The 13249-nt window shown below is 35.1% G+C and overlaps 3 protein-coding genes across 4 annotated transcripts; 1 reads left to right on the top strand and 2 right to left on the bottom strand.

The window, feature by feature from the left end:
- Window positions 1-566: 566 nt before the first annotated feature.
- Window positions 567-2762, top strand: LOC18014111 (galacturonosyltransferase 8). The gene is made up of 3 exons (XM_006418594.2): window positions 567-835; window positions 970-2214; window positions 2303-2762. The coding sequence occupies exons 1-3, from the start codon at window positions 668-670 to the stop codon at window positions 2576-2578; spliced, it is 1689 nt and encodes a 562-aa protein (XP_006418657.1). The 5' UTR covers window positions 567-667; the 3' UTR covers window positions 2579-2762.
- Window positions 2763-7571: 4809 nt separating this feature from the next.
- On the bottom strand, window positions 7572-10650 carry LOC18013524 (putative G3BP-like protein). Of its 2 annotated transcripts, none has more exons than XM_006418593.2 (10): window positions 10464-10650; window positions 9976-10045; window positions 9741-9878; window positions 9303-9591; window positions 8944-9206; window positions 8648-8828; window positions 8454-8575; window positions 8299-8358; window positions 8151-8214; window positions 7572-8064 (listed from the first exon to the last, which is right to left on the bottom strand). In XM_006418593.2, the coding sequence occupies exons 2-10, from the start codon at window positions 10027-10029 to the stop codon at window positions 7754-7756; spliced, it is 1482 nt and encodes a 493-aa protein (XP_006418656.1). In that variant the 5' UTR covers window positions 10030-10045; window positions 10464-10650; the 3' UTR covers window positions 7572-7753. The 2 variants fall into 2 exon arrangements, with proteins under 2 accessions (XP_006418656.1, XP_024009719.1); XM_024153951.1 differs by having other exon boundaries at window positions 8454-8569.
- A 625-nt stretch (window positions 10651-11275) lies between these two features.
- On the bottom strand, window positions 11276-13249 carry LOC18013523 (putative ER lumen protein-retaining receptor C28H8.4). The gene is made up of 6 exons (XM_006418592.2): window positions 12946-13249; window positions 12630-12829; window positions 12395-12535; window positions 11816-11896; window positions 11608-11735; window positions 11276-11496 (listed from the first exon to the last, which is right to left on the bottom strand). The coding sequence occupies exons 1-6, from the start codon at window positions 13172-13174 to the stop codon at window positions 11457-11459; spliced, it is 819 nt and encodes a 272-aa protein (XP_006418655.1). The 5' UTR covers window positions 13175-13249; the 3' UTR covers window positions 11276-11456.

Raw genomic sequence — 13249 nt, 5'->3', positions numbered from 1 at the left:
TCACTCATAATTGAGAAAAATTCGTAATTTGTGAAGAGAGAGAATAATGAACGAAATAACTAAGGAAGGGAGAAGAAGAGGTGAGAGAAAATATCAAAAGGGGTAATATTGGATTATAAAAAATTAAATAGTAGTAAGAATAATATTTAGTTAGATTTGCAAATATGAAGTTGTTTTGAGTTAAAAGATGCAAATTCTCATAAAATAATAATAAAATATTAAGAAGATTTTTTAAAGAGGAGAGAGTATCTAAAATCTCTTATTTTAGAACTTTTCTATGCTCTTTTAAATACTCATTCTTCCTCTTTTAACACACTTTTATTTTATATAATATTTTTAAAATTTTTATCCAAAGTTTTAGAACCTATGGTTAGACCTGCTCTTATACTTTAAATCTAGTATATAAAATGTATTTTTGATCTAGTATAAAAAAACACTGATTATGGCAGTGTTATAAAAAACCACTTCTGATTTGACTGTTATGCTTAAATTAAGATTATAAAATACGAAAAACAAAACAAAAAGTTTGAAAAAAATGGTTACCGACATTTTCTTTTCTTTTCCTTAAAACAAATTTGAGAGTTTGGCCGCGTACGATTGAGAGAGATTCCATTAATAGCGATAATTGAATGTAACTGTGAAGAATAACACAAGTTGCTCGCGCAAAATGGTTAATCACCACCGACTTTTTCGCGGCGGCGGATCTCCGGCGATAAGCGGCTTCGGTGTCAAGATCAGACTTACAGCTTTCGCTTCCACTATTGCACTTTTCCTCTTCACTCTCTCATTTCTCTTCGCTTCCGAGTCTAATGATTCACCTGATCTCCTTCTCCCCGTAAGTTCTCTTCCACGAAATCTCAATCAGATCTCCAATTTATGGTTTTTGAAATCGTAGCAGTTCTTAGCATTTTCTGTGGATCGTTAAACTAAGATTTGTGTTTAATTTCCGAATTTCTGCGAGAATTTTAGGGTGTTGGATACTCAAATGGAGTCGGATCCATCAGAAGATCCATATTGGATATCAAATCGGATCCGCTCAAGCCCCGGTTGATCCAGATCCGGAAACAAGCCGATGACCACCGGTCACTAGCACTAGCCTACGCCTCTTACGCGAGGAAGCTCAAGCTCGAGAATTCGAAACTCGTAAGGATCTTCGCAGATCTCTCGAGAAACTACACGGATCTGATCAACAAACCATTGTACAAAGCTCTCTACGATTCTGATGGATCATCCATCGAAGAATCCGTGCTTAGACAGTTTGAGAAAGAAGTGAAAGAACGGATCAAAATGACTCGCCAAGTGATCGCTGAAGCCAAAGAGTCGTTCGATAACCAGCTCAAGATCCAGAAGCTGAAAGACACGATCTTCGCGGTTAACGAGCAGCTAACAAACGCTAAGAAGCAAGGAGCGTTCTCGAGCTTGATCGCTGCGAAATCGATCCCGAAAGGTTTGCATTGCCTCGCGATGAGACTTATGGAGGAGAGGATCGCTCACCCTGAGAAGTACACAGACGAAGGGAAAGCTAAACCAACGGAGCTCGAGGATCCGAGTCTTTACCATTACGCTATCTTCTCCGATAACGTGATTGCGGCGTCTGTGGTGGTGAATTCCGCCGTGAAGAACGCCAAGGAGCCGTGGAAACACGTCTTCCACGTCGTGACTGATAAGATGAATCTCGGTGCGATGCAGGTTATGTTCAAGCTCAAGGAGTATAAAGGAGCTCATGTTGAAGTGAAAGCTGTGGAGGATTACACGTTCTTGAACTCTTCCTATGTGCCTGTGTTGAAGCAGCTTGAATCTGCGAATCTTCAGAAGTTTTATTTCGAGAATAAGCTCGAGAATGCGACTAAAGATACAACGAATATGAAGTTTAGAAACCCCAAGTATCTGTCTATATTGAATCACTTGAGGTTTTATTTGCCAGAGATGTACCCGAAGCTGCACAGGATACTGTTCTTGGACGATGATGTGGTTGTGCAGAAGGATTTAACGGGGCTTTGGGAGATTGATATGGACGGGAAAGTGAACGGAGCTATAGAGACTTGTTTTGGCTCGTTCCATCGTTACGCTCAGTACATGAACTTCTCGCATCCTTTGATCAAAGAGAAGTTTAACCCTAAAGCTTGCGCTTGGGCTTATGGTATGAACTTCTTTGATCTTGATGCTTGGAGAAGAGAGAAATGCACAGAAGAATATCACTACTGGCAAAATCTGGTAACTTTTCTGATACTTTTGTGTGAATGTTTTTTTGTTCATCTATTGTGTGTTTTGACTTTGTTGTGTGTTGGTTTTGGTATTGTAGAATGAGAACAGGACTCTGTGGAAACTAGGAACGTTACCACCTGGACTGATCACGTTTTACTCGACGACTAAGCCGCTGGACAAGTCGTGGCATGTGCTTGGGCTAGGTTATAATCCGAGCATTAGTATGGATGAGATCCGAAACGCTGCGGTGGTTCATTTCAATGGTAACATGAAGCCGTGGCTAGACATAGCTATGAACCAGTTTCGACCGCTTTGGACCAAGCATGTCGACTACGACCTTGAGTTTGTTCAGGCTTGCAATTTCGGCCTCTAAAACTAGAGGAATTTTCTTCATGAATCTGAAAGCAACAGCTTCATGAACTTCTTAAGTTTTTAGTTTTTTGTTTGTTTGTTTATTTATGTATTTTTGGGGGGTTTAGAATACTGTATTTTGTTCATAGCTATCGTACTTCTATGGCAATCTATAATTAAAGCTTTGAAATATATCATGGTTACAATCATTATGCAGTTTTGACCCGTTTTGACATCGAATTGTGAGATTCATAACTGCTTGGATAATTCAACAGTTCTATTGTGCTCAGTTTCTCGAATAGAGAAACTTAGAAAAGAGATTTTTGTTGGCTAAACAAAAAAACAAAGTAAAATTTGCTGCATCTATTAAAACCTTCGTAATCAGAAGGAAAGAGACACTTTCGTTTGAATTTCATTACAAGTCAATGTTTTAAAAACTAGACCAGATCAACACCAACAAAGCATCGTCATTAGATGGTTGAATTTTGTGAATTTAAAGATTTGATATCAAACTAAAATTTTTGTAAAATTGGGTTTTGATATCAAACTAAGTCAATGGTTATAGCAGTTCTAAGCCGGTTTTAACCTATGTTGCATTGAAACTCCGACCAAGGTCTGTTTTCTGTTTGGGAAGGTCGGTCTTGTTGAACTATATTTTGAAACTTTATTTTAGATCTCTATTTATCATAGAAATGAACTATCTTTTTTATATAAAACAATTTTAGACTTTTGAATACGTTTTGGATTTTACTGATTTAGTTTGGCTTTTAAAACACATTTATTATGTGCTTGCTTTTCTTTTTAGAAGATAGTTATTATTTAATATTAGGGTTGAGTCCGTACTTCGCGCGGATTTTATTTTATGTTTGTGTTTTTATATGTTTGATATATTATTTTTTTTTAAACACAATATGTTCTCTTAGTTATCATTATTAGTGTTTCTATATAATCTTTTAATTATTGTTTTTATTAACTTCTATTAATATTTCTATGTATATATATATATTTCTAATAACTTCTAAATTTACGATCCACGTGTTGCGCAAAATTTTATTTTTTATACACTTAATTCATCATATTTGTTTTTTTAATTTTTTTATCACACTCATTCTTCATTTTTATATTATCATAGTTTATTAGTTTTATTTTTGTTCTCCTTTCTGATTTTCAACATTTTTATTCTTGTATTTTTTGAAATTCCTCTTTATCAGCTTTGTGTTCTTCTTTCTCATTTTTTTTACCTTTCTTTTTTCTTCATCTTTTTTGACTTCTATTTTATTTTATTTTGTCTTTCAGTTTTTCTTCATCTTCTTTTTCTGATTTTAGTTTATCTTTTATTTTTAATTATCTCGTATATGTATTCTTCCTCGTCTATTTCGTCTTCATCTGTGTATTTTTTTATATTTTGGTTTTTTCTTCTTCTTCTTATTTTTTCTTATTATTTTCATCTTTTTTATGTTTCATCATCGGTTTTTTCCTTTTCTTTATCTATTTCTACTTATTTTTTCCAGGTTACTTCTTTTTTTTTTCTTGATAAAAAATAATAATTATAAAAATGGATAAATTAATTAATTCATTAATTTTAGTACTAATGTTTTTTTTTATTTTTTTTAAATAATACTATTTTAAAAATGTGTGAATTAATTGAATCATTAATTTTATTTTTTTCTAGTCTCTTTTCTTATCTTCAACGTTTTTATCAAAGTATTTTCAAAATTGCTTTTCATCAGTTTTGTGCTCTTCTTCTTTCTATCTTTTATCTTTTTTTTTCATCGTCTTCTTCATTATCTTCGACTTCTACTTTTTTTTAAAAAAAATTTAAGTTTTTTTTTATTTTGCGTCTCTTATTTTTACTGTATTCTTTTTTTTTAACTTCGTATTCATCTGTGTCGTCTTAATTATATTTTGATTTTTCATCTTTCTCCTTCCTTTTTTGTTTTTTATCGTCTTTTGGACTTTTCTTATCATCGTTTTTTTCCTAATTTTTTTTTAGTTTTTACTATTATTTTTCTTAATAAAAATATAAGAATTATAAATAGTATATAATAATTAAATCATTAATTTTAATAGTAGTATTAGTGTCTTTTAATGAAATTAATAGTTATTAATGTGTATGAATTAATTGAGTTATTAAATTTAGTTTTCATTTTTAGTGCTGATGTGGACATCCTAGATGGAGAGAAAACTCTCTAATTATATAATAGATTAGATCATATATGTCTCATAGATGTTAGCATGTATCCTAAATTTTATTAGTCTATTTGCTCTGTTCATTATTTGACATCGTATTACTAGATGGTCAATTCGTTATTTTTTTAATAGTTTAGATGGTTTAGTGAAGTGTGACGATCAATCAATATATCAAAGTCAAAATTTGTGCACAATAATTTTTTTTCTTTTTGACTTTGAAATTCTACTTGAACTCTATAGATTTTTCATTGAACCTATGAATATTGAATATATTGATAAATTCAATATCAAATGAAAATTTGATGTTTCTAATATGGTTTGGGCTCGAACAATTACACATAACATAGCACTTTGGGTAAAAATCACCACTAAAACTATAGTTAGAATGTGTTAGGTCTTATAACACTTTGCTTTCTTCTTCATCTTGAACAATCAAGAATAAGAAGCATATATTAGTTGTAGTTGGATTCTGCGCTGTTGGATTCTGTGTTGTTGGATTCTGTGCCGTTGGCTTCTGTGCCGAGGCTAGAAAAAGAATATGCTCGGTTTGAAGATGACCATACGTTTATCTGTACAAGATATTCAAGAATCATTGAACCTGTGTATCAAGAACTTGAAGCTATTGAAATTTTTTGTGGATTATCAGAAGAAGTATTGTGCATTCTAAGAGATGATGCAGAAATATCTATCCATGAAGATGGTGATGAACTTGACAAAGTTGTGACCTTGGTTGTGTGAGCCAAAACTCGCACAATCAAAACTTGTAAAGAAACTAAGAGAGATCCGAAATCTCTAGGATTTTCTTGTAAGAACACAAAATCAAAGGAAGATTTTATTGCTGTGAAAATTTCCTTAAATTCGCATGCGGCCACCGTCTCGACCTTTTACTTAGGGTTAGATATCTCGAGAGAATATGCTTCATTCTTCACGGCTAGGCCCATCCATTGTTTACCATCCTCCGACACGGCCCATCAATGAGTTCGGCCCAACTTGATTCCTCGAAGATCACCTTGGCCCAATATCGAGGTTCAGGATCAGCGCACACATCTTCCAGCACGGCTCAGCCCATATAGTGTTTGACTAGGCTCGGGCCTCACGTAATGGGCCACAGCTTGTACTTGTCCTTTGATCCGGCTGGGCCATCTTAGACAAATTTCCATTGGGCTTGGTTTTATCGACGATAAATGGGTTTAACAAAGCCCATTTTAAATATTTAACCATTTTCAGGAGTTGGATTCGAAAGGGTGGAATCCGATCCCAACATGGATGAAGAGAGGGTACTGGATAACTGATACTGACTAGGACATGAAATTCATTGATTTGGAGTTTGGAGAGGAATGCATTTCTCAAAAGAATTTGAGATTCCATGTCTAAGATGTGTTTGAGGATATGTATGAAGATAATGTGTCTGATGAGAATATGCATGTTCACTCTGATGCAATGGCTGCAGAAAATAACACACTGCGTTGTTGCCTCTCAGAGCTAGAAGAAGTACTCCGGGCACTGTGTCTTCAGAATGATGCAATAAAAGAAACATCCATACCAGCAGAAAACCAAAACATCCATATCCCATCCTCTTTTAGAATGTATGATACTTCTTTTGATAATCCACAAGATTTTTTAATAGGTTCAAGCTTTTGATACACAGGTTGAATGGTTTTTGAATACCTTGCACAGATAAACGTATGGTCGTATTTAACCCGAGCATATTCTTTTTCTAGCCTCAGCAGAGAAGCTAACAGCCACATTTATCAAGATTTCAAACATTATGATCCTAAATTTTATGTATTATTCATGTATTATTCTATTTGCTTTGTTCATTATTTGACATCGTATTACTGGAGGGTCAATTTCGTTTTTTTATAGTTTAGATGGTTTAGTAAAGTGTGACGATCAATCAATATATCAAAGTTAAAATTTGTGCACAATAGTTTTTTTTTCTTTTAAACTTTTAAATTCTACTTGAACTCTATGGATTTTTTGTTGAACCTATGAATATTGACTACATTGATAAATTTAATACCAAATGAAAATTTGATGTTTCTAATATGGTTTGGCCTCGAACAATTACACATAACATAACACTTTGAGTAAAAATCACCACTAAAACTATAGTTAGAATGTGTTAGGTCTTATAACACTTTGCTTTCTTCTTCATCTTGAACACAATCTTCAAGAATAAGAAGCATTAGTTGTGGTTGGATTTACTGTCTGCAGTTCTTCAAGCTCTTATCTGAGTCTCAAAGTCTAGCCTAGCTATCTTCTTTCTCTAATACATCAAAGTGTATTTGAGGTTCTAAATTTTATTATAAAATCTTTACTTTATATAAGAATTTCATTTCGAATTTCATTTCATTTCATCTTACAGATGTTATATTTTAAACTTTACAATCAACTCATTTTCAATTTTCATTTCTTATTCAAACGAACTATATTTCTAATATAAGAATTACATAACAGTATGCACAACACACGAAATCCAGTGATTCTAAAATCCGATCATTATTCCCACAACTATATTATATGGAAAACTCATCAATATATGGTCTAAACTCATTTTGTCAAAAACACATTCCAATATCATCTTCTGCTAATCAATTTTTTTTATAGATAATATATATTATAAGTTTATCTAGGTAATTTTTGAAATGATAACTAGATTACTTTAATTTCACGTTTCATGAAAGGTGTTGTCGATCTGTTATTTTGTTGAAAAATAGTGTCATGAGTCTTTTAACAGTCCAACACTTTTCCGGTGTTTAGTTCAACCCAGACCTCAGCTAGTTGATTCCCGGTCAGACCAGCCGGGTTCAGTTTTCAAAACATTGTCAGAACTCAAAAAAATAGATAAGCAAAGAACTAACGAAACTCCCTCTGGCTCTTAAATTTAACAAATGGCGAGACAGGGAAAATAGAATAATACTTGTTCTTTTCAGTCAGAGCTCTAAAAGCCTAAACCCTCTCTAGAAAACAATTCGAAGCCAAATTATAGCTTGAAAGGCAACATTTACGCAGTGACAGAGACACGAGGAGCATCCACAGGTTTAGTACCTCCATTAGCATCAATTCCACCACCACCACGTCTTACACGTCCATTGTTACCATTGGCCCTCGAGAACCCACCACCACCGTCACCATTTGCTGCTCGGTTTGCGTATCCTCCTCCTCTATTGTTTCCCCTGTTATTACCATATCCGTTGAAGTCGGTCCGACCATAGCCGCCTCCTCCTCTTCCACCTCCAAAGCTCCCACGACCTCTTCCACCTTCGTTTCTGTAGCCTGTGCCTACACCAAACGCTGGACGTCCTCTATAGTTCCCTGTTTCAACGACGAATGATAAAACAAACCTGTTAGGTTCAATGAGAGTTTCGTTCCTATTAAGAGTTTAAAAAGGCGAAACTTGCCTCTTGAGGTAGATCGTTTTTCCTCCACAACTACTTTCTGCCCATTGAGTATGATTGGTGATGCCTAAAAAGCCCCAAAACATTTACATATCAGTAACACAGAGCCTTGAAAGATTCAGTACTAATGCCATTGGTTATTAGTTATTACCTCGATTGCGCTTTGCATGGAACTTGCGGATTCAAACTCAATGAAACCAAAACAGAATCCCTGTAGAGCACAATACTCATAAGAATAATTACTGTGCGGATTAACAATAAATATCATTGTTTAAGCAATAATAAAAGATGAGAGCTTTTTCTTACCTTCTGGCTTCTTACTTGGATTCCGTTGGTCTTAATGAGTCCAAACTTCTGAAACTCATTCTCAAGCAAGGTTGGTGTTGCATCAAGGGGCAAGCCCTTTAGATAGATGGATGGACCTAAAGCTGGTACGAAATCAACATAATTATAAATATTGAAGCTGAGCAATGTGACCTAACAAAAAAGAAGCATTGTACCTCTTTCATTATCTTGATCGTTCCCATTTGCAGCTACATTTGCTCCTGAATCTGTTTTCTCAGACAATGGTGTTGGTAGAGGGACATGAATGGCTTGCTCTTCTTGTCTCTTTGGTTCCACCACCTTCGTTGGGGTTTTCGAAGGAGACCTTGGAGCAGCATTCTCTTTCGAAACCCTCACCTACATATCAAGATACGTACACCAATGGCATCAAATCTTGAGGGCAGAGAAGATAATATCTCACATCGGCTTGATAAAGAGTAGACATTACACAACACATATGTATGTTACTTACAATGGATGCATAAGATCTCTTTTGAACTTCGCCAGTCCGAGAATCACTTTCTCCAACCTTCTGCGCATCAATTGGAGCTTCATGAACTATTTCAGGCGCCACAGGTTCTTCAGTAGCTGGTACTTGTTCAACTTCAGAGGGAATGAACACTTCAGACCCATTAATACTCTTGGACAACACATCAGATTGCTCAACAGCATGATTCTCTTGAGCATATTTCTCCTGGGCAAGGTCATCTGGAATGTCTTGAGCAGCAGCTGGATCTAAGGAACAAGAAGAATTACAACACTTAAAAAAACCGAGAACTTAAAATTTTATTAATTTGAAGGAGGCAAATACAAAAGTTAGGTTCAATTTACCCTGGTGAATGTTGACAGGAGCTTGAATGTTATTTGCCGGAACCTGACTTCCATGTACGATTGTGGCTTCATCAATGTATCGGAACATATCATTCAAGACAAAGTATCCTGTCTCCTGTGGAGCAAGGAAGAAAGTCTGAGTAAACGTCCTCCTCACACCATCTTTCCCCGTCAAATACCCAGTCACCAGTACGAGAAAACCACCGCCATAAGATTCTTGTGTGTCCACAGTTGCTATCTCCGCGCCGATTACACCATCACCAAGTTCCATTATCTTCCTGTCAATAGCCTGCTCAAAATATACACATACTCAGTATTCAGCGAAATTCTAAGATCTCCCAACACTTTCTCCATTGAACTTTGATGACACAAACATATCTGGTTTACATCTTGCAATGAAAAGAGCAGGTTGAAACAAAAACAAGTTAGTATACTCACTTGCAAGGTAGAAGTGATGCTCATTATACCATTCTCTTCAGGCCGGCCTAACTTGCTAATCTCTTGGTAAAATCTGTGAACATGCTCAGGAGATTGATGCAATATGTGATAATACTGATGCACAAATGCATTCCCAACCTACAACAACACAGCAAAAATGACAATGTACGTTTAAGAAACTGAAAATCTCATGAAAACAAAAAATCTGTATCTCCTTTGAAAAGTTGGATCATACGATATCTGGAGTACAAGTTGCTGTTGGAACTTGCTGTGCCCCTAACATCGCCATTAGCCTAATTTTCCTCCTGGAAACAAAATCAAGCATCAATAGTTAGGTTCGAACTCGTGATCAGTAAAAATTCCACTCAAATCTCATCTTCTCAGGAAATTGGAGACGAACAACATACGAGAGAGATCTCTGATCTAGACACACAAACTAACTGAAAATCCAATAAAACAAGCGAATTGCAACAATGAAATCAGTTCGCTACTATGTAAAACGATAACAATCGGCGAAAACACGTAATGCGACGAAGATTTGAGAAGAGACGAAGCGAAGTAAGTACAAATCCGAGTTACAGAGAACCGATCTAAGCCGTGGAACTGTTCTAGAATTCAATCGATCAAGTAAAATACTAAAACCACAAGAGTAGAGAAGTAAGCCATTGCTCGAGCAGGTTTCCGAGAAAGAAAAATTGACGGAAGAGAGAAAATAGAGTGTACCTTAGATTCTTCTCGAAGAAAAACAACGATTAACCGGAAAATCGAGAGACGATCCTCCTGTTCACTCTCTCTCACCTAGGAACCTCGCAATGCTATGGCGCTGGTTACGGTTTTACAGGTGAATCTCGAATAGAAGCGAGAGCAAGAGAGAGAGCGACGTGAGAGCAAAAAAAAGAGAGGAAAAAGTGCCTTTTTGTAAAATTATACGTCTCAGATGTTTAGTACTTTTACCGGTTTAATGTTGTTCTTCCGCATGATTTAATTATTTAATTTTCGTAATCTGTATGAAAATTATCTCCAACTACTTTTACATAACTCTACCTAGAAATTCAATAATATAGTTAGGGATAGGAACCAAAAACGTTAACCGAGAAACCCAAACCGAACCAAATTGAAACTGAACCAGCAACAGTTTTTAGTATTACCAAATTGAACCGTACCGAATAAACTGAACTTATCAACAGTTTATTTTATTTTTATATTTTATATATGTAAAATAGATAAAATTTATTAAATAAATGATTATTTGTTTGTACTTTCAATATTTTTTTTTTTTGACAAAAACCGAATAAAACGTTAAATCTGATTTGCATCAAACTTGAACTAAATTACAAATGGCCTTACATGGATTCACTTTTTATAGAACTGAAACCAAATCTAACCATAAACCGGTTAGGTTCTTGTCAAAGATCTCTCTAATGCGGTGGTTAGATTTTTTTCGTTGTAGTTTGTACGATCTGAACTAAAATTCGTCTCTCTACAAAATATTATATAGTTTGTTAAAACAAAAAAAAAAAAAAAAAGAACCCATTCTTGGCCATTTTGATACTCCTCAACTTTTCTACGTACAGATTCTTAAACAACAAAAAAAGCAGGAAAAGGAAGAAAGAAACCTGTCTAGATTATTTTGAGCATCTATTTTGGTTAAGGTTGCTTAAGTTGACAAAAAAAAAAAAATAACAAAACAAAATGTATCGGTTCATCTGTACCGATCTAAACCGGCATCTTCAGTACGAGCTGACCCTCCATAACACTGCAACGAATAGTAAAACACATCAACAACATTGCCAAATCCCTAACTAATCGTTACAACAAATTTAATCATTTATGCATTAGGCTCACAAAGTCAGAATAAATCGATTACCTTTTGACATAGTAGTAGCAGAAGTCGGCAAGGATGAAGGTTTGAACGATTTCGGCTATTAGAGCCACCGGGAACCAAAAGTAACCAGCCCCGATAAGCCATAGGTAATGTCCACGAGTCTCAAAGACCTACATTTTTAGACCATTAGTGTCTTGAACTTAACAACCATAAAAGCTTAATGATTGATAATAAGGAAGAAGAACTTTACCTGGATAAGCCAATGAGCGCATGCCAAGAACCTAGCAATTCCCAGCGCAAACACGTAATGAGCTGTGAAAGGCTCTATGATCTGAAATGATTGTTCAAGAAAATGTTAAACTTGTTTTTCTAAGATCGAACACAAGGAAAGAAAAAATAGCGGATTTCATATCTTGTTAGCAATAGTAAGGCTTAAATCATCGTCAATTTCTTTAAATGTATTTTACTTAATACATGACACATATATTTGCTTATATAATAATTTGTTTTTTCAAATTTTTCTACTCTAACTTTGTAATTTCGATTTGAAATGAATGAAATTATTTGCCGGAAAAAAGATTAATCTTGCACCTAACTCTAGATTAATCCTGAAATCTATAGAAAAGCTGGACTTTCTTGTCACTTGAAACATCTACATTGGCTGGCCAACATCTAAATGTATAGTGCATAAGACTCCATCCAAAGTATTGACCAACATGACGAATGCTCATCCACTAGACCATCATAGTTGGTTAAAATGCTAAGTGCCTAAGTCTACAACTGGCAGATATAATTCATCATAAAGATATATAGACATATGTCGGCTTACTTGCGCATTCTGCATTAACCGAAGCTGAGGCAGAACAGAGACAGATTCTGAGTAAACGCAAAACGCCCACATGACACGGTGGATGTAATTATAGCTCGTATTCGGGTGTATAATCAACGCAAGGATAGCAGATGGTATAAGCTAACAAAAACAAAAAGAGACAAACATGTTATATAATCAAAGTGAGAGGACAAACAAACAAACAAATCACATTCTTATAATCAAAAGCCTTTACCACATAGTAGTTGTGACAATTGTCGAGATTCTTTATATAAGATGATTTCAGCTTGAACCGAATCATATAAATGACCCATAGAGTCGAAACCAAGGTGGCGAAATCAAGAACTGTATGTATATCACCTTCCATGTTTATGCTGCATATCAATCTCACAGCTAGAAACACTGCTGTTACTTCTTGAGACTTTAGAGAAAGACCTAATCACACCAAAACCTAATTATAAGATTCCAAAACATTGATATATTTACACAAATACCACTCAAATATCTATGATTCAGACATAAGTAATATGATACGGTCGGATTATTTTTACCGGAGCAAGTCTTTTGTCGGGTGAGTTTGTAGATGAGGATTAAGATTCCGGCGGCATGGATGAGCTCGGAGGCGACGAAAAAGTGGTTGTGATTCTTGACGGTGATTTTTAAGAACACGACGAGGATCAGAGAGAGGATTATCCCTAAAGCTATCTTAACCTTGTTTGATTGCTGTCTTAGCCACCCGAAAATCACGTTCACGGCGGAGACGCCTCTTCTCTTCCCCATATTTTGATTTTGATCGGAGATTATCGACTCTCTCTCTCTCTCTCTCTTTTCTCTCTTTTTCTCTCTTTCTCTGTG

This window comes from Eutrema salsugineum, unplaced genomic scaffold, assembly GCF_000478725.1.
Source record: "Eutrema salsugineum unplaced genomic scaffold, Eutsalg1_0 scaffold_4, whole genome shotgun sequence".
In the NCBI taxonomy this organism is placed as follows: Eukaryota; Viridiplantae; Streptophyta; class Magnoliopsida; order Brassicales; family Brassicaceae; genus Eutrema; species Eutrema salsugineum.
The sequence above is the reverse complement of the archived record's forward strand: the minus strand, read 5'-3'. Positions and strand labels throughout refer to the sequence as shown.